The sequence below is a fragment of the Vulpes lagopus genome, chromosome 3 (genome assembly GCF_018345385.1).
Source record: "Vulpes lagopus strain Blue_001 chromosome 3, ASM1834538v1, whole genome shotgun sequence".
Lineage (NCBI taxonomy): Eukaryota > Metazoa > Chordata > Mammalia > Carnivora > Canidae > Vulpes > Vulpes lagopus.
The window spans coordinates 12,346,841-12,368,882 of record NC_054826.1 but is presented as its reverse complement, the minus strand read 5'-3'; the positions used below and the strand labels follow the sequence as shown (position 1 = coordinate 12,368,882).

Genomic DNA, 22,042 nt, shown 5'->3' with positions numbered 1-22,042 from the left:
ATGAATATCATATTGCTTCGTGTTTACTGAATTCAGACCATGTGATTCAAAGAACAAATAACTGTTCATTCCTAATTTTAAGGGGGTGTATGGGTGACAACTTTTATTTTTACACGCTGTTAAAACATTACTGTTGGGCAACCCTGTCGGGACCCCTCTCACTTTTGAGAACTTTCTCTGTTTCTCTGCTTAATAAACTTCTATCGCTTGGCTCAAAAAACCAAAAACCAAAAACCAAACAAACAAAAAAACCCAAACCCACAAAAAAGCAAAAAACAAAACAAAACAATAAACAAAACAAATTACTGTCTATCCTTTGTTAAATGGGGTAGACATTAATTTTAAAGACTCAGGAGACAGGCATCTTAGGAGGACGTGTACATTACAGCCTCAAACAGAGCCCCAATTTTCATGTTGTTTAAAGAAAGCACAGGGCAGCCCGGGTTTAGAAGAGAGGTTCAGTGTCTCCCTTCTGCCAGGGGCCTGATCCTGGAGACCTGGGATTGAGTCCCACATTGGGCTCCCTGCACGGAGCCTACTTCTCTCTCTGCCTGTGTCTCTGCCTCTCTCTCTCTCTCTGTGTCTCTCATGAATAAATAAATAAAATCTTAAAAAAAAGAAAGCACAGCATATCTATTTTTTTGGGGAAAACTCCACAAGAGAAAACCATCATCAACTTCCAAAAAGGCAACATCAGAAAATATCTATGAAAATGCACAGTTTGTCAAATGAAAACAGAACTCCTGGTTTGCCGGTACAAACAGAAGTATCGAGATACTTCTTCTAATGCTTCTAATGGAGATTCATCTCATGTATACATATTATGTGGAAAAAGAACAGAGAGAACATTGTAAAGAATAAAACGGAGAAGACCAGGGAATTCCACATTGCTGTGGGCAGTTTAATGAGCATGTGCAAATCTTTTGCCTAAAACTGGGCCAAGGTCTGAGGTTTTCAATATTTTCATCCTTTTTTTTTTATAAAGATTTTATTTATTTATTCATGAGAGACACAGAGAGGGGGGGGGTCAGAGCCACAGGCAGAGGGAGAAGCAGGCTCCATGCAGGGAGCCCCACGTGGGACTGGATCCTGGGTCTCCAGGGTCACGACCGAGGCCGAAGGCAGGTGCTCAACCGCTGAGCCCCCCCAGGCGTGCCTCGTCTTTGTATTAATGATGCCCACATGCCCAGGATCTAGTCTCTATGGACCTACGTTCTTCTTTTGGTATTGAACTTCGTCTCTACCGCAATCATCATCGAGCAACTGCGACACTGGCAGCTGGCAGGGCCCTTCTGCCAATGACGATGCTGCCCCCTTAGTCTTCTAGGAAGTCTACTCAAGCCAAGGGTAACCTGGGCGGATTTCGAACGAGATCCACCGCCTTCCTGTCCCCCCTTGGCGGGAGGGCAGGTGCCTCTGGGTCTTCTGTGCCCGCAGGGGGAAGCGGCGGCCTGTGGGGTCGGGAGGGTCTCGGCGTCCGCCCTCCGCCCCGGGAAGCCCTGCCCGGGTCCCTCCGCGGGGCGCTGCCTCCCCGTGACCTTGGCCGTGGGGCTGCTGACCTTGCCGCTGACCTTGCCGCCTTCTCACCATCGCGGCCCCTATAGGCGGCCGAGTCTGCGGTTCTCAGATGCTGCCACATATCAGAATCCTAAACAGTGGAAAACCAACTAAGATTGTCTGGCGGAGGGAAGGCCCTGGCCAAGGCATTAAAAAAAAAAAAAATCCGCGCTCTTGAGATGTTACTGTGCGTACACACGCTTCACTGGGCCAACTCGTTGAGATGCAGGTTACAGACCTGGGGTGGGCGTGGGGGTGGGGGTGGGGGCGAGACTCCGCATCGCTGAGCTGGCCCGTCCTCACTTATCACCGATACTTCGGGGAATCCAGGGGCAGAGGACATCAGGGAAAGGATGACGAGAGCCTTTGAAGTCGCCGAAAGTCGCCCCCAGATGGTCAGGTGTTCGAATAAAGAATCCCATCGCTTATCCCGGTCTGTAAGTGTATCTGGGTCTTAAGCCCAGGAACTGACCCATTCGGGTCAACCCTCCCTCCCTAGCTCGCTTCCCAACCTGCCACCGCCTTGTTCTAGGGGAGGCGCCTTGGAGACTTTGCTCCTAAACCAGAATCTGGACGGTCAACATCTCACCCGTAAGGGGCCTTCCCCACCCTCGGGCGCAGGAGGTGTGCCCCCCCCTCCCCTGCCCCCTCTCCTTCCTCCTCCCTCCCCTGCCTTCCCCTCTCCTTCCCCACTCCCTCCCTTCCTCCTCTCTACCATCCCCCTCCCCCTCCCTCCTTACCTTCGCCCCTCCCTATCCCCTTCCTCCCTCCCCTCCCTCTTCCTCCCCTCTTCCCCCTGCCCTCTCCTTTCCCCCTCCCTTCTTCCTCCCTCCCCTCTACTGCCCTCCTCCTCCCCCTTTCCTTTCTCCTTCCCCTTTCCCCCCTCCCCTTCTCCTTCCTCCCACCCCTCTTCCCTTCTCCCTCCCCTTTCTACCCCCTCCCTCCTCTCCTCCCCCCACTCCTCCCCCTCCCTCCCCGTCTCTACTGCTCTCCCCCCTTTCCTTCCTTCCTCCCCTCCCCCCTTTCCCCTCTCCTTCCCCACTCTCTTCTCCCTCCCTCCGCCTTCCCCCATCCTTCCCCCCTCTCCCTTCCCCCCTCCCTATCCCTCTCTCCTTCCTCCCTCCTTACCTTTGCCCCTCCCTACCCCCTCTCTCTTACCCCCTACCCTGCCCCCTCCCTCCCTCCCTCCGCCCTCTGTGCCTGGGCTCTGAGCTCGCCTCACCGGCCACGGGACCCAGGGACAGGCCAGGGTGCCCAGGGGTCTGGTCGCCTCGCCCCGTGTTCCAGGTTGTACGTGTCCCCTGGTCTCTCGGCGCCATCATCACCCCGGCCTCGGGGCTCCCTCCCTCCCTCTTCCCATCGCGGGCCCCCGCCGCCCTCCTGCACCTCGGGAACCGGGATCCGCCCTCCTGCACCTCGGGAACCGGGATCCGCCCTCCTGCACCTCGGGAACCCGGGATCCGCCCTCCTGCACCTCGGGAACCGGGGATCCGCCCTCCTGCACCTCGGGAACCGGGGATCCCTCCTGCACCTCGGGAACCCGGGATCCGCCCTCCTGCACCTCGGGAACCGGGATCCGCCCTCCTGCACCTCGGGAACCCGGGATCCGCCCTCCTGCACCTCGGGAACCCGGGATCCGCCCTCCTGCACCTCGGGAACCCGGGATCCGCCCTCCTGCACCTCGGGAACCGGGGATCCGCCCTCCTGGCACCTCGGGAACCCGGGATCCGCCCTCCTGCACCTCGGGAACCCGGGGATCCGCCCTCCTCTCACCTCGGGAACCGGGGATCCGCCCCTCCGTAGCACCTCGGGAACCCGGGATACGGCCATCCTGGCATCTCTCGGGAACCCGGGGATCACGCCCTCCTGACCTTCGGGAACCCGTAGGATCCGCCCTCCTGCACCGTCGGAACCGGGGATCCGCCCTTGCCTGCACCCGTTCAGGGAACGCGCGGGATCGCCTCACTGGCACCTCGGGAACCCGGGATCCGCCCTCCTGCACCTCGGGAACCCGGATCCCGGCCCTCTCTCACCTCTGGAACGCCGGATCCGCCCTCCTGGCACCTTCGGGAACCCGGGAGCCCCTCCTGCACCTCGGGAACCCGGGATCCGCCCTCCTGCACCTCGGGAACCGGGAGCCGCCCTCCTGCACCTCGGGAACCCGGGATCCGCCCTCCTGCACCTCGGGAACCCGGGATCCCTCCTGCACCTCGGGAACCGGGAGCCGCAGCGCAAGGCCACCCGCCGCCCCCAGGCGCGGCCGCACTTCTCCTCCCTTAGGGCCTCGGCCCTCGGCGCGGGTCAGGGTCAGTCTTCACCTTCTTCGTTCCGGGCCCCAAGGATAGACTCTGGGAACTACCACTTAATTGGGTCACAGCAGGGCTTAAGGTTCCCTTGGCCCCGGGACACCCCTTCCCGCCGACCGAGCGCGCTGAGCATCGGGGAGCCCACGGGGGCCGGAGGCATTTTCGGATTTCTTTGGATTTCGGGCAAAACAGCGACACTTGGGCTCCGTGGGGCTCCGGGTGGTGCACAGGGTAGTTCACAGTTTCAACAGTAGGTGGTGCTACCTTCCTTTCGGTGATGTCCTCTGTCCCCGATGCCCCACAGTGTTTGTGCTAAGCGGGGACAGTGCAAAACCAACGTGGAAAGGAAATACGGGGCAGGGTCTACCCTTAGAAGTTGTGCAGTGCCCAGGAGATGCCCGCATCCTGCAAGTAAGGAACTCTGATTATTTCACAATAAGATCAAAATATTGTTTTTTCTGTTAATTGCTGTGTATCCCCCCCCCCCCCCCAAATAGCTACTTATTTGTTAGAACAAAAATACCTATTAAGTTGTTTGGATCTGTTTCTTGTGTCCTGAGCACACTGTGAAACCAATTATTGAGATAATAAGGGTACCGTGAACCAAGAACGTTTTGGAACCTCTGCTATAGTCTAATCCTATTTTTTCTGGTTCTTTTCCAAAAGTTTCTTAACATCAGGTATATGCTTTGTTCCAGATCTACTTAAAAGTAGACCAACCTGTTGCCACGTGAGGAACAGACTTTCTTTTTTCTTAAAAAAAATTTTTTGGGTCTATTTTTAATTAGTAAAAGTATGTTATACTGAAATCCTTTCATGTGTTGATAAAACATAACCCCAAAGGTAGATTTGGGGGGAAATGCCCTGTTAATAGAGCAAGAACACCTCTTAAACACATCTGACATAGCAATGCTGGGGACCACGGCAACCTCAGTGATTTGCCCTGGCCTTTTTTTTTTTCCCCCAACAGATATTCTCTTATGTGTCACAAGGAGGTGGAATGAGGTAAGGATGATAGTGAGGTAGGGAAATATGTCTAGCTGCCAAAAGAAATATCCACCTCTGACTAGTTACGTTGAAGTTGTGATTGGGAAGGGATTTTGCCACCATCCTCTACATTTCCCACCCACTGAGAGATCCCCTAATTACCTCATTTTACTTCTGCAGTGATATAAAAATCAATATCCCACTTCAATGCATTACAGATAACCATTAATAGAGTGTAGACATGGATTTTGTCACCAATAATAAGAACATCCTTATGCACCTATGTGCCAGCCACTAGTTCTCTTAGTTTAACGACACTGCGACTCCATGACGCAGGCACTGCCGCCTGCATCTTCTCGACGAGGAAACTAAAGCCTGGGAAGGTTAACAACCTGGCTGGGGCCACACAAATGGCAGTGCAGTGACGCAGCCTCAGATCTGCTGGAGTCCACAGCTCAAAACTTTTCCCCGTGGCAAGATTACCTCTCACAATGATCATGGTAAACTGATTCCTATGCAGTTTCCTCCATTTCGGCTTCTAGCATCCTCAATATCCTAGCCTTTCTTTAAAAATACGTAGTATTTTTGCTATAAAATGGCATCACGATTTTAGAAGAAAAAATGGAAAGAAAGGGGAATTGATTACTTAGATAAAGCATTTAAAACGACTTAATCTTCTATGACAATGTTATTTGTACTATAGAAAATGCTATAAAGATTGCAAGATGATGATTATTATTATTTACAACCATTGCTCTGTTGGTATAGTGCTTGCCAGTCAGATTTCCCAAGGAAACGGAGTGAGGTACAGGTAACGGGACTGTCTTTCTCCAGCAGTCACACAGCGTGTGGGTTTCACATCAAACACAAGGCTAAACCCTTGGGGAATCTGTGTTGACGTTCACCCCTTCACTGAATACTTCCTCTCCTACTTTATTCCACATTAATAATTCATTCATTGGAACAATGCCTGGTTACCTCAGCCCAAGCCATGGATGGCTTTCCTTCATTTATAGTGGTAAATACTTAAAGAGAATATTTGCACCTCCTTATTTAGGGATATCTGATAACAGACTGGAATGTGAACATGCAGCCCTTGGAATCTGCAAAATTTACGCTATTTGCATGATATCCCAACACAGTCGTTTCAAAATCATAGCTGCAATCATAAACAAAGACATTTTATCATTTCTATTATGCTCATCCTCTGTTTACATAAAGGGTATGTGACAATTACATTTCCTATCAATACCATATTATGGAACACAGAACCCTGCAAAAGTGCAAATCCGTGTCTCTATTTTTTCCCCCATCTTTGCAGTATGCAGATACTCTGCAACAAGAATGTAGCTGATGATAAAATTTCAGTGAAACTCACGATGACAGGCTAACCGAGCTGTTTCCCTGACTCAGCTCCAGTAACCTCGAAGGGCTATGATAAGTGATGCCTCCTCATTCTACTTTCTAGAGTCAATAAAATGGTCAGATGATATTTGGAACTAGCACCTTTACATAACCATTTGTCTCTTTTGCGAACCTTGCCACAATTGAATCACAAGTTTGCGAAATGCCTGGCTCTTGCCAATTATTTGAGACAAGACAAACCCAGCGGCGGTAGCAACAGTAACGGCAACCAAATCTGAGGCAGCGGTGGATTTTGAGGACAAAGGGCTCCGTTTGGTCAGAGAATGGATGGCACTGTCGGGAGCAGTGTTAAGAAGTAGTTAATTTGAACCTGGCCAAAGGACTGACGCTCAGAATGTTTGCTTTCAGAATGAGAAAAAGGAGCCTTCCTTCCCTTACAGCTTAATCGCTCTATTCCTATTTTTAATACCATCCTACTTTATAGAATAGCCGGACCACATTTTTCAAGCTAAAGTAAAAATTAAAGGATTTATGATAATCCTATGTGGATGGTTGTGGGCGTTTCTTTTTCAACTGAAGCATTTCTTTCTTTGTTGCATTGCTAACATTTCCCAGCTTCTTGCTACAGTCTTCTTCCCGAAGCTACTCAAGTGAAGGGAAAAAAAAAAGGTCTTACCAGATAAGCAACAATTCTTACTGTATTGGGGAACAGTTCACATCCTCCCCATCTATTTATTAGGAGTAACTTCTTCAGGCTTTAAAACCAGAATGTCAAAGCGCCCAATGGAATCCTACCTTGCCCACATACTGATAATCGGATCCCGTATATTCCTCCAGGAGAAAGAACTGATTCCACATCCAGCTCCTTTTCGAACGGTTCAGCTCATTTTTGCTGTTTCCAGAGAGCTCCAGGGCCCGTTTCTTTGCCGGGAAACCACTAGTCCTCTTGGATAACGGGGTTGAGAAAGTTGGGTAGGGCTGACCAACCCAAAAGAGTAGCAAGAAGTACCGGTAAGTTCTCATTCTGATGACACAGTCCAGTCTCTGGGTAGTGGGTACCCTGCTCCTTGAAGTGTCTTTTTTCACTGCACTGTTTCCAGCATCATTCCTCCTTTCTTCCTTAATGTTCTTTGCTTGGCTCTCAGAGGATATCTGGAAAGAATAATAACATATCAAACATTTTTAGAGATGCTTAAAATTCAGTGTTAGAGCAAATAAGCTCTGGAAAAAGAGGACAGAAATTTGAATAGCAAAACAACAAAAATAAGTTGGCTATCAATTTTGAAGTGAGGAAACCGTTCTTTCAGATATGCTAAATGGAAGGCATGTGCCGAGTCGGAAGCTGCTGCTTTCCTTTCTCCTTTTCTATCACTTAAAAATCCTATTTTAAGTCATAGCATTGCTGTAGGTCAACATGCCAGAGTCGATTATTTCACTACTCTTTTTCCTCTCGCGTATGTGGGCCGAGATCTAGTTAGAAGGAACGAGTCTGTGTTTCTGATTCCATTTGCATATTTATCCCCATGAACAAGGCTGAGGCAAAGAATATCACAGACAATTTCGATTCGATTGAAAGTGGATAACGTTGAAGTTTCACTAGAATGTATTGAGTACCTGTGATGCATCAGCCTAAGTCAAGACAGAGCCTGTTCTTCAGACTCTTGGCTTCAGAGATGTGTTGGGTGGAAATAGACCGGCCTGTAGGGTCTAATCCCAGGTCAAGTAAGGTTGGAAAGAAAAAAAAACCACCACACACCATCTTCTCTTCGGAATGCATACTAGCATATTGAAGTTTCTGAAGGAAAATTTTGTAACAATGATGCAAGCCTACATTTAATAAAGGGTTTCCCAAACTTGACCAGGAGGCTTTTTTCCCCCTCATATGGCCTAATAACACTATAGGATGGGTTACTGAACAACCTATAGGATTTGTATATAGCAGAATATAGGAGTTAAGTGAGCAATTCTGTTTAAGTTGCTGTAGGAAATCCTGGGCTTTCATCTCTAAATTTTCCTTGTATCATAAGTCATCAAGGATATATAAAAAAACTAGTCAAATAATTTCTAGGTAATTTCCACAGGTACGTCAAATATATGTCAGTATCACAGTGAGGAGAGTCGACTACAAGATCCCCAGAAAAGTCAGCTCTTATACTGGTGTATAATGATTTTCCATGACAAATATTAATTTTCAAGACCATAACCTCATATTAAAAAAAATCCTTGGGCCAGACTGTCTAGCAAAGATGTTACGGTGTGGTTTACTATTTCTTGTAATTAGAGCAATACATACCTATATTTCCATCCTAAACTTTTCCACATTTCTTGGAAATCCAACAAATTACTCCTTCATTGTACTATTCGATATGAGAAAACTATTTTCTTAGATAATACTAGCACTAAAAATGAAGCACGTAGTAATGTAGAACGTAATAGTAATTAACTTGGTAGCTTCACCGAATAAATGCAGATAAAGAAATCTGTTTTAGGTAATCTGATGAGAATTGTTTTTTTCTCTATGTCAGAAAAGATTTGTTCACTTGTCTCCTATTATTCTACCAAGTAAATGTATATATGACCAGTGTTCTGATTTTTTTTTTTTTACTCCAGCAATGAGTAATTATAGTCAACTGAACATGCGGTTTAGTGAAAGCTTTCTATTGGAATATCAGTGAAGAATTTCATAGTGTTCAGCATTTTTAAACCTTTATTCCATTACTATGCATCTTCCTGACAGCAGGCGGGGGGGTGGGGGGGGAGTTGAAAATTCCACAGGTGAGTAAATTAGTACTGTGACAATTAGTCATCCTGGAAAAATGCCAGGCAATCGTATACTTGTCATTAGATAGCCTTGGTACAGGTGTGGAATAACTGATGATCAATTAGGCCATGACAATTCTTCTCTTCTCCTGGATAGTATATAAAGGGGATTGGGAGAGCATATGGAGAAAAGCCCTCTGAAGACATCTATTCATTTTTAGTAGTAGAGATTACACTGAGGTCGATTCAGTGGAAATTACATTTTTCTTAATTTCTCATATTCTCCATTATTTGCATAGACAAATCGTGCAGTGAAGAATTACATGTCTGCGGCTGCACTCAGTGTGTGCCCCATGGTGCTGGCAGGAAAGAGGGATTCAGAGAATGGAGGTGTCAGCTGTTTAAAAGACAGACTCCTAAGGGCCATTTTAAAGAAAAATCGATCCCTGTGGGCATTGTGTGGAAACTCTACAAGCTGTTGCCACTTGAATATTAAATATTAGTTCTTTTTAATATCACAGATACCAAAATGTCAAATACTTCTTTTCTTTTCTTTCTTTTTCTTCTTTCTTCTTTCTTTCTTTCTTTCTTCTTTCTTTTTTTTTTTTTTTTTGCTTAGTTGGTAATGAGCTTTTAAAATGATGCAAATTTAAGCAGTGTTTCTAAGTGTGTTAGAACATCTAGATTTGCCATAACCCAGCTCATTTTGTATCAGCTTGGCAGGGTGTGTCCTTGTTAAAAACTCAATATGCAAAATTACTAAAATTACTGTGATCCACTCATATTTAGTGTTAGCTTTTTAGAGGGATAGACATCTGTGTGAAAATCATAGTTTAAAAAACTCCAACGAACTCTGGACTATTGAATGTATAACTTAGCAATTCTTACTTAATACTTCGTGATAGGCAGGATTGCCAGTGGTGAAGATTGTCAGTGCTGGAGCCAGACTGCCTGGGTTTAAATCCAGGCTCTGTTAGTTGCTGTGAACTGCTTAATCTCACCGTACCTTACCTTAGTTTCTTCTGTAGATGAGGATAACGACAGTGACTACCTCATAGGGTGTTGTAGGGATTAAGTCATTACATGCACAGCACTTATAACAGTGCCTGGCATTTAGTAAGGTATTAATAGGTATAAGCTGCTATTATTATTATAACTGTTGTTATCACTATTGTTATTGTTACTGTGATGCATGAAGAATCCATCTACAGCACACCACAAAAGTCTGCAAAAGCTAGCATAGGTTTCCCTCTTCTGCTTGAATATTTTTCTAGAAGCATTTCTGAGCGAGACAAATTATTTTAAAATTAAAAAATAGAAGCACTTTAAAAATCAGAATTATGCCATTTGTTGATCTTTTTCCTCTGTGTAGACTTCAATTCGGGATTTCACAGTCATAGTGTAAAAACAGAGAAGGTGGAAGCTTTATGCCTGCTGGCTGCATGAAGAATGTGGGCAAAAAGGAAAGTTCACTGGAGGATGGATTCATTCATAGAATCTGTGTTTTTTTTCCCTTTCCATTTTGTTATGTTAAGATTTTAAAATCATCTTTACTTCATTCACATGAAAAAAAAAATCAGAACCATGGGACGCCTGGGTGGCTCAGTGGTTGAGCCTCTGCCTACAGCTCAGGGTGTGATCCTGGAGTCCCAGGATCGAGTCCCACATTGGGCTCCCTTTATGGAGCCTACTTCTCTCTCTGCCTATGTCTCTTTCTGTGTCTCTCATGAATAAATAAATAAAATCTTAAAAAATCAGAACCAGTTTCAAGGTAGTAATTTTGACCTTGTAAAAATGGTACTGGACAAATGTGTCTTCTTATAATTAACATGCTGTTATTATTCTAATGCTATATGGGATAAGAATTTGCTAAAGTTTAAGTGAATAAGGAATGAATGATGTATATATATTTTAGACTTTACTTAATCTAAAAAATATGATGAAAAAAATATTACAAGCAAAACCTCAGATGCAAAATACAGGATTCTTAGGAGGCAAAATGGCCATCGGTCAAGGAGGGAAAGGGCCCCGTGTAGCATAACTTTGAGAAATATGGTGAAGCTGCTGAATTCTGAGCAGTCGAAATACAGGGGAACTACATGGCAAGTAGTAATCAACTGTGCTGGGTCATTTTGTGGACGTCAAGAAGTAAATCAAAAGGACAAAGAAGTAGGGCACACATAGACAGTGAATTTTAAAATAGCAGGTGTGGTATTCAATCAGGAAAGAACTAGAAGATTAGAGAGTGGGAGGGGAAAGAACGAAAAACAAAGTGGATATTGGACCTTTACGCCACCATCCCCTCATGGCACTCAGAGCAAGTCATTTAGAAATATCAAAACCTCTATAAAAATAAAACCTGAACTGCCTAATTGCAGCCTAATGATCGTTTAGCAACGGACTCAAAAGATTACTTAATAGATCACACCTCTACTTCTTATTTTCTTTTTTGCTGGCATCTGGCTTTTTGGAGGGAATTTCTGTTTCTTATAGGCAGTCATTTGTATACTCTGAAATTCGATGTGCAAAAGTGATTGATCCAGAAAAAATAGTTTGCATCTTTACAGTAGCCCCTTTTCAGTGATGTGTAGAAGGTAATTAAGATGTTTATGGATGGGGGTAAGGCCCACACAGGGTTAATTGCATACTTTGTAACTTTATTTCCCTGGCAGCCAATATGCACATCCATCTTCACTAGAATACATACATGGTCAAGTCCAGCTCTTTTTTAATCCATGTCATTTAGGAGGAACCTAGACCTCATTAATTCATGATCTACCAGTTTAGAATATGTGATAATTAATGCAGAAGCTGGGGTAAAGTTTTCCTTTGATTAGCAAAACCTTTTCCCTTAGATTGTTGGAAATTAACAATGTAAAAATATTTCATAGGGATATATAGAATAAAAAGACAAACTGCAATGTATTCAAGTTCCCTGGAGTACTCTGAAACCACCTTTTATTTGCAAATAATTAATATGCTAATTAGAAAACTTCTCTATTGATTGAATCGCTTCTCTAGTGACTTATGTTTGATAATAGTCTAAATGACTCAACTGTGTTATCTAGGTTTGAGATACTGATTTTATTATACTTTTTACAGACAAACAAATAAGTAAATACTAGGCAGATTTAAAAGCAATATAATTACTTTAAAGTTTTAGAATTCAGACTTAGCATACATTTGTTCTAGTATTCTTGATTAATTCTAATCAGTGCAATGATACTATAATACTATCTAGGCTTACAAATTAGACCGAGCACATTCATTCTTTGGTATGCAGAACTTTAACCTGGGCATTGAAAGCACAGTAAGCATTTAATAAGCAACATTATTAATATACTTTAACCATTTACCATAGTACGAGAATGTTTTAAAATCTGGTAGGAAATTGTTTCTTCAAATAAATGGTGTTGCATATAAATGCTGTAGGATGGTATTTTGCATTATGCTGCTCACAAAAAACATCTCTGAAAATGCCGTCTACACATAAGTCATCCTAACCATTGGCATACCCCATTAATAATACGATGCCCTTATTAAGGGAATATAAGTATTATAATTCTCTTATTAAGTTTTGGTATATTTTCTCACATTATATCATTAAAGAAGTAGAAAACAACTGGTTATTTACAACTTTTGAACATTTCTCATTCCAACTCTAAACGTGAAATTGCTCTAGTCCCACAGTCTTTGGGTGCAGTGGGCATGAAGAAAATATTTACTCCATTAAAACCCAGCAAATTCAAGAAGCAGAACTGTGAAATCAGAGCGAAGCCAAAGGTATACATGCCTTTCTACAAGTAAATCTTTAAAAATATATATGTTCTTTATTCTGAGAGAAGAGTTTTACAATCAATTAAGTTTGTTCAAGATCGATTATCTGATCTTCCAAAAAACTTTGTTTTAAGTAAGTTGCCACCTGCTGTGAATAAAAAATCTATAGAACATGGCTGATCTAGAAGTGGTGGCATAAGGACAGAACCAATTTGCAATTTTTGGTAGAGATTTCACATGAAGTCTTCATTTCTAAACCTCCATTTCATTTTTCTGTAAATGTCAAAGTCACTGTTGAGTAAAATTGGTTCTGTTTCATGTGTGTAATGAACTCCATTGAAATGTGTCAAACAGCTTTGGCATCTCTCATCACGTAGCATTTCTCTTGTGCCAATGAATCATTATGGCAACAGCCATCAAATGATGCCTGATTTTTTTTTTGTAAATGTTTATATTTGTGGATAATATGCCAATCTGTTTGCAAACTGATGTATTTCCAGATGAAGCTATTTTAACAGTATTACCCTTGTTCTAAAATCATATTCCACACATTGCATTAATGAAGATAAAATCAAATGTGTTACAGCACATAAAATGGTGTTTTATGTGTAGTCCAGGCTCAAGGAATATTTGTGGATTTGAAATACTCATTTGGGACCAAAAAAAAAAAAAAAAAAAGCAACACTAACAACAACAAAAACCAAAACCCAAAACTTGAATCAGAGAATAAAGATGAAGGTCTTTTTCCACATATTGGGAAAAAATTCCAACGTATTTTATCATGAGAGAAAGTATCAGAGTGTGGTTAGGAACAGACTCTGGCATGCCACACATTTGGATTAGAAGCTCAACCCTATTCAACACTGGCTGGGGATCAATGCGTGTCTCAATTTGTTTGTCTATAAAATGGAATGATATTAACAGTACCTACCCGATAGGATGGCTGTGAGGATAAAAAGAATGAATTTATGTGAGATCCTACAATTAAGATGGCCAGGATGACCTAAACTGTAAAAAAAAAAAAAAAAAAAAAAAAAGGCCTTAGCAGAGGACACACATTGGCCACCCAAGGCACAGAGTTTGCGTCTTATGTGTTTCTCATTTTGCCTTTCACAATTAAACTGAAATCAGCTATCCATCTTTAAAGATCAGGGCTTGCTCATTTTTGGATCAACTGGAAACATCAGAAGTTCTGGTGACTTTTTTTTATTTCTGGAGCGGATGGAGCTCCCTCCCAAAGCACTGCAGGTATTTCCCCACCAGTCCCTCATGATGCCATTCAATTGCTCTCTTCATCCCTTTATGCATATTGCCTGGTTCCCGAGGGTGTCTGGGCTTGTGGATGCTGTCTTTTCCCAAAAGCTTTACTCAGGGAAACAGAGGAGAAGAGAATGCACTTTACACCTTTAATTAGTCATAGCATGAATTTCAAACAATTTCTGTAGCAAACTATACATCTAGGTTGCAAAAATATGTGAAGGACTTGGTTTCATACTACTTCCTGCTTGTAAGTCAGGCTCCTTGGCAGCTCCACTAATTCTTTTAGATGCATAACCATTTAAGACAATGAAGCTTCGATAAGACTTCAAGATGTCAAAACCCACTGGCACAGTAGTGTGAGTGATTTCAGTGAGTTTGCTCTTTCAATAGCTCAATGAAAGGGCAGCCTCAGAGTACTGGGCTGGCAGGAGGCTAGGGTTCCTTAGTGGGTGTGAGAAGTTCAAAACGATTTAAAATTATTTATTTATTTATTTATTTATTTATTTATTTATTTATTTATTTTCAGATTTAAGTTTATTAAACCCTAAAAGAAGTCACGTGGTTGGGTTTATCAACATGTCATTGCAAAACCTGGCATATTGCAGATGATTTTTAAAGGCTCATTCTGGTACAAAATGTTATGACGAGCGGAGATGTTGTTATTTATTTCTCCTGATACAATGTCTAAGCCTTTTATCACCTACATGAAGTCTAACTCATAAATGATAACACTGGTGAGTCTGCCCTGTTCCATCCCTGACCTTACCCTGTGCTAGCACCGTGTTAAACATACCACAAACACGTCTTATTTTAATTCTCATGCCCATTCTGTGAGGTGGCTAATCTTATAATTTCTGTGGATGAGAAACTGAAGCTTGGAGAAGTGGAATGACTGGTTCAAGGTCACACCAGGAGTGTGTAATAAAGCCAGGTCTGAGCCTCGGCACCACAACCTTCAGTCCTTGCTCTGAACACACCCTGAGGAGTCACAGCCCAAGATCAGAGCTCAGTGTGGCTGTGACCTTAGACTCGAGTCTTCATGACTTCCCTAACGTGGTAACAGCAGTCCAGGTTTCTAGAGGTAAAAACAGTTGTCACAGATATATAAAGCTAAATAAGAACAAAGGTTTGCTCTGTGCCCTGTAATGGGATAAATGCTCTATCTATATGTAAGTCTTAACAATCCTCTGAGCTGGAGACTGTCTTCCTCTTTCTCTGCCTTAGAGAGGAGAAGTCCAGGTTTAGAGGGACTGGATCCTTTGCCCAAGGGCACGTTAGCTACTGGTTGTCAGAAGCTGGATAAAGCCCAGCTAATCTGGAGGCTCCTTCTTAACTATAACTTTCACTGTCTCATTTGTATTTCACTCATGGAAGCAGCATCTAGGTTTTATTTACTCTCATTTCAGACAAAATTTGAACAAATGTATCAGCAGGTTTCTAAATCCCCAACACATTAAAGGGATGGTGTCAGGAGAGCTGGAAGCTGGTGTAGCCATATGAGTAGGAGGGGGCGCTGAAAGGGGCAGAGGGTGGCAGCAAACGGGCAGCAGAACTAGACGGAAAGGATGGAGTCAGGGGCTGGCCTGGTGGGTTAGTGATGCTCTGTGTGCCTAGGCCAAGAGCAGCGCCTGAGCCTTGTGACGGTAGGTAGGCATTTGTAAAGTAAGGGCTATGGATGAGGGCACAGGTGACCCAGTAGAAGTGCCTGAATTAATGACAGGATGACTCATGGCCATCAGGGTGAGCGTATGAATTCTTCACAGCACTTGAGGGTATTACCATGTTGCAAATCCAGCAATGAATATTTATAATGATGACCTCGGATCATTAAGAAAGGGTCCTCTCTCTCTTTTTTTTTTTTTGGGGTCCACATTCTCTTGAATGTTTGTGAAGGCACAGATCCGTAGAGTTCCTCTGAACCCCATGACTGTCAAAAGTTGTTATGGGGGTATTTAGAAGGGCTGGGTTTTGGGCCTCATTGTGTTTCTTTCACTTCCTATTTTATCTCGGGCAAGCTGCTCCATCCCTCTGAGCTTAGGTCTGAAATTAGGGCCTGTGTGCTATCACAGGGTTAGAATGCACTGTGGTTGGAAGCACAGCCGCTTCACCCATGTGTATCCTGACGTCAGTACTCATTGTCTTGAGTAGTTGTCAAGTGAGTTGACATGATGTGCTTCAACTTTCTCATCTTCAAATTGGGAATAGTAAACTTTGGGGTCTAGGTAGAGGCACTTGATAAAGAGCACCCAAAATTCCAAAGAAATTAAGAAATAAAGCAGTGCTAGATGGGGAGTCAGCTATCACATTATGACTAAAATAATAAAAGGCAGATTGGAAAGGTAGCTCAGTGTGAGCACAGAGCAGACTTGCTGAGTAACACCCGCCCCCCCCCCCCCCCCCCCCCCCGCAAAAGTCAGACGCCCTCTGGAGTCAGGAGTCAGGGTTACATCTTATTTCACTTTTTCTTTTACAGAAACCCAGAGTGGCTCCAGTTCTATGGTACAGAGCCAGAGGGGGTGACTTTCTGCTCCCACCTGCGGATGGCTAAGGTACAGAGCCCAAGGGTCTGAAGAAATGATCCCGAGAAATCTGTTTTAATCCTCGCTAATTAAAAAAGATCATTAGAGACATTCGTGATCTTGAGGGCCAGTAAGTCACTTATTAATTACCAACAATTCTTGTATTTAGAGATTTGCTTTTTGGAGTTTACAGCATCACTAAAAGGAAAATGTATGAATAATTTACAGATAGGGAGTTTGAAGCTTCCCTTAAAATATCTTTTACTTCAGGACAATCAATGCATTCCTGCAAAATGAATTCTTTTTCCATCTCTCTTCAGCTTTCCCACTGCGCGGGCGCAGACACACACACACACACACACACACACACACACACTCACACACACACATGCATAGTGGGGAGAGGACAGAGGGAGAGAGAGAGGGCGCGAGCAAGCAAAAAGGGATAATGATCTAGATGTTTTTATGTGCTTTGGACATTTGCCTGTTAGCACCGAAACTACATGCTATTCTCACCCAGAGGGGTAGCACCATTTACAGAGGTGTAACCCTTTACATCAAGTTATAATGGGAAAAAATAATCGAACCCCGACTTGATGTTTGGGTAGCTTCGCTCATTCAGTGAGGTTTATGTAACACTTGGCTTGTAGAGGATTCATAACCTAAATTAGATGCTTCTCATAATATCCTGGTGTAATAACTTAGAAGACATGTAATTAAATAAATACTATATAACAACCTGAAGGGGGTACTGCAACCTTTGGAGGTTTGCTCCCTGAGCCTGACTACAGTGGAAGGAGGTCTGTGCAGGTAATGGCATCTTAACTAATCCCTAATGTTAACTGACCATCAAATTAAGCTTGCACAGACAGGGAGACAATGTGCTTGAATGGGCTGCTGGGTGTTTTATCAATTTTGATTGCCTTTATTTAAAAACTTTAATTAGAACCTCTGTTTACTTGAGTCAAATTGCGCATAAAATATCATGCAAAACATTTTAAAAGGGAATTTTAATTATACCACTAAAGAAATGCCCTCATTCAATGTTTACTAAACACTTGCCAGAACGAGTTAATTAATACATGTTTAAATAAGTGAAAGAAGGGAAACAAACAAACAAAAAAAAATCACATTCATCTTTTGTCAAGTTTTCCTGCAGTTGTCAAAGAAGTTCAATTTCTAATTTAACAACTGTGCTGTTACAGTGTACATGTGTAATTATAAACAATGGGGCACCAGAATGCGATGAAGGCCAGTGGAAAGCTAATTCCCACTGGAAGTTGTTGTTCAAAATAATTGTGCATTGTTACTTGATGTTCTGCAGTCTGCAGTCATCAAATCAAACACTTTTCGATTTTGTGCATCTATTTATTTACTCCGTGGCAGACGACTGGAATGTTCAGATGGTACTAAGGTGGCCTTTTAATTGTTTAAAGCTACAGAAAAATGCTTTTTAATAGAAGCAGCATAATGGGCAGACAAAGAAAAAATTTAATAGTATCGAGTTTTTAGTTCCTACTTTAATATACCACCAACTCTTTTACTTTATTTATTTTTTTAGAATCCCAATCTTTCCTGTTACTGTAAACCATGCTTGCGTTAGTAAAGACCGATATGGGAAAGCATTTGATAATTTACTAGAAAAGCCAAATGAAATCAGTCTTTCTGGGATATGCTCTATATTCGTAGCTTTGTGAAAAATGAGAGGAAGTACCCGAAGTAATTTTGAAAATCTTCAGGGATAGAAAATGCACGTATCCCATTAATGATCTCTACCATAGTTAAGAAACTTATTCTTTTAAATAGCATAACCCACACTATTATCGTTTACTCCCATACTGCTGAAACGGATCACCAAGTTTCTCAAATCCTGTAAGAAGCCACCCTGTGCTCACAGTGTGGGAAATGACAGAGACTTAGGATCAGGTCTCCCTTGGGTGTGTTATTTGAAGTTCCACTGATGGGCCTGGCCAGGCCAGTCGAGATGGTTGAATTAAGCCTGACTGGTTTGTTATAAAAATTAAATATGATACAGTATGCACAACGCTCAGCATGTTGCCATGTAAATGGGCATTGAATATGAGCTAGTATCCTTTTTGGTAAGCTCACTCATTGCTTACAGAAAGCCAATCTTAAGCAGTGCAAGAATGGCACATGTAATAATCTGCAGTCTTTGGGCCATTTAATATTAGTAAAGAGCATGAAGTCAAGATGTCGTAAAAGGCAGCCTACTTAAAAAGCAAAACAAAAAATGTTTTCTTCTATATGTTATTTTAAAGAAGAAAACTTTATTTCTAGGAAGAGGCGTGTTTGATACTTAAACATGCCACTGACTTGCTCTGTAATTTCAGCTGGCAGGGGACATAGAATGTCCTAATGAATTTTTCCTAATAAAATAAGAACCTGAAGTGCCAGCATGTTTGCTCACCTACTAATTATGAAATGAGTTTCCCTGGATATTAAAACTAAGCCAAAATATAATTTAGTCTTATAAACTACTGTCAAACTCAGCTATAGTTCCATTTGAAGGATTAGAAATTATTTGATTAGCAACTGATTAACGGACTTTAATGTGACTGATTTTTTTCCAAAACACAGTAGAAATTCTTTTTGTAAAATGAATATATGTACATACACATATATGTATAGATGTATACTTAAACACTTTAAAGGCATCTTTGAGATTTGAGAGTCAAGTGCTTCTGACATCCTGACCTTAGAAGATGTTGCAACTCCGTCACTGATGTGTAATTTATTTCAGATGACTGTAAATAAAAATCAAGTGTCCACGGTTATAAATACTCTAGTTCCACATTTTCTTTTAGCAACAGCAAAAAATTTCAATTAATTGAATCTCAGCCAACTACAAATAATGCCAGAAGTGCAATACTTGGTGCACCAGGTCACGGGCAACCATTAATTAAGATGCAAAGGATCAGCATTAAAGGTCCCCCAATACAGGATTTTTGTCCCAGAATTTTTTTTTTGATGGGTATGGACTGAAATATCTATAAAATGCAGTTTCAGCTATATGGGAAAAGAGGGAATTGGGTACAATCTTTATTTTGCTTGCTCTGGAATTTTTGATAAAGTTCTGAAGTGTCATTCTTGAAAATGAAGATGAAAATAATCTTACTTAAGGATTTTTATTTATAGAAAAGAAAAGCCCTTAACGTTCCATGTTATCTGTATTTTAAAGGAGCACCGATTCAGTGATTTCCCTTTGGAGAGATGAAGGGGGAAGGCAAAACATCTTTTTGAAATGGTTAAAGCCACCAAATGTTAAATTTGTAAACTATGACATACTTTATTTTGAATTTTTTCCCCAAATCATTTACCAAGAGGCCAATAGAAATTAATTATTTTCAAGAGACAAACTACAATCTGTCATGATATCTAGATTCGGGGTGGGAGGGAGGCAGTGTAAGTGTGTGTGTGTGTGTGTGTGTGTGTGTGTGTTGCTTTCCAGAATGTAGATATTTCTTCATGTTGCTTTATGGTGGTTGAGTTCAAACAAGAAGAATTCTCAGAAAAAGATCAGTACAACTTGTTAGCCTCCAATTTATCACCTACCTATCCGAGATTTAATGGCTGTGTTAACCCGGAGTCTCAAGAATAATTATAGTCTAAAACAAGTCCTTAAAGTAAGGAGATGAAAAGAATCATATAAAGTGAAGGCTGTCATGAAATAGAAATTGGACAAGCAAGGGAACTTTCATCGTGTTGAGTAAGTACTTTACTATGGGATTCTTTTTTAAATTAAGGTGCCTGGTAAGTTGGGTGAAAATAAAATATGTATGATTAGCAGGGAATACCTGGGCCCAGAGAAGTTGCATAGGAGTGGAAAAAGGACAGAGAGGTGTTTTCTTCCCCCCCGCAAGTCATTACCAGCTTAGTTCACAGAAAAGTTATTTCAAATACTTTCTTTGAAAGACTGCTTTGAGGTCTGCTTTTAATTTGAACAGTTAAATATCATATTCATGCCAATGAATCTTTTTTCCTCGTTTTAATATCATTAAGAAGAAAGCCTCGCAGGCCAGAGTGAATAGTGTAATTGCTTAAAAGAAGAGATATATGCCATACATATTTAATTCAGACCTTTAAAACAATTTCCTTATGGTTGGCTTGGCACCTTTGTTTATGTAAGACAGTCTTTTAGTTTTTAAAGTAACTAAACTACATCGAACCGTATGGAAAAGTCTCTAAAATAAGATTTTAGCAAAATAATTAATCTCTCACGACTCTTTCTCTGGTTGTATCTGACTTCCCTGGTTATATCTGTTTAGGCTGCAGGTCAGTTTTATAGGATCCTTAATTTTTCTAATACAATTAGAGTAAGCCACACTCTATAAATTTGAAAAACTCCTAAGAGCAAGACAGGAGGCACCACGAAACTTAGGTCATAAATTCTATAAGCAAGTGCTTTGAAATCTCCCGTGTCTTGAAATGCTCCCACCAACTGAAGAATATTTGTTTTTGTGAAAACTTTCTAAAAAAATAGAACGAACCGCCACTTTTCATAGCTCAACAGATTGCTGTCTGCACGCACGACATTTCCCACTGCTTATAACTAAAGAGAAATGACTTTGGCACTTTATCTGTTTGATGAAAGACTGTTATTGCAATTGCCCTGTGAGACACCAAGCCACCTGCCACAGCATCCCTGGCTATCTGAGGCAGTCCTCTCCAGTTGGTGTGGGAATAGCAGACCAATATGCCACCAGACAGAAGTAGCCAGAGCATTCCAGCTAAGAGAATGGACTTTGGAATCAGCCAGGTGGAAGCTGAAATTTTTATTTACTTACATGACTTTGGACCTGTTAGATAACCTTTTTAAGTTTTAGCCTTTTAACTGTTAAACTGAGAATGGTCATGCTCAGGTCCTAGGGTATTAACGTGGGGATGAAATGACAGGGTGTACAGAGGGAGTAGATACACGGTAGCTATTATGAGGTCATATTTTGGTAGAGACCTAAGGGACTGATAGCTTTAGAGATGCTTTGCTTTTCCATCATAACCTTTCAGAGATGGTAGCAACTTGCTCCTCAATCTCCTCTGCAGACATGTACTGAGGAAAGATCCCTCGGAGGTATGCAGTCAGGACCCAATGTATTCATGTCTTCAACTTTATTTTAAATACTTAAGCATGTTTTGCATTCTACTCAATAATAGATCTAAATTGTTTTATTACCCAAATCATGATTTGTCCCTCAAATCTTATAAATCAGAGGTTCTGGTGTTACCTTCACACTGTGGCTTTGCCCAGCCTCTGGTACCTTGTGGGGCATGAGAATGGCCGGCCTGGGGCACATAGGAGAAAAATCAGACAACCTAGACTTCTATAAACTCTGCTTTCTAGTGCCCTTGTACCAGTGGTAGGTGGAGCTCCCTCCTTCTGACCACTCCATCTCATTCTGAATTGAAACATAGGCAGGGCAGGTTCTCTCTTATGGGATATCCTTGCCACTTAAATGTAAAATTTTGGCTGATTTGTCTGAGAAATAGATGCAT

The 22,042-nt window shown here is 42.1% G+C and overlaps 1 protein-coding gene across 4 annotated transcripts in view; it reads right to left on the bottom strand.

The window, feature by feature from the left end:
- Nucleotides 1-7,389, bottom strand: part of CDH6 (cadherin 6) — a 56,006-nt gene extending 48,617 nt beyond the window's left edge. For all 4 annotated transcript variants that reach the window (XR_005986825.1, XR_005986827.1, XR_005986826.1 and 1 more), the window contains exon 1: nt 7,011-7,389. Coding sequence is in view for 1 of the 4 variants with exons in the window: in XM_041748910.1 (XP_041604844.1) it covers nt 7,011-7,238 (228 nt within the window). In the remaining 3 variants the exon portion in view is untranslated. The remainder of the gene's footprint in view (nt 1-7,010) is intronic.
- Nucleotides 7,390-22,042: the final 14,653 nt, after the last annotated feature.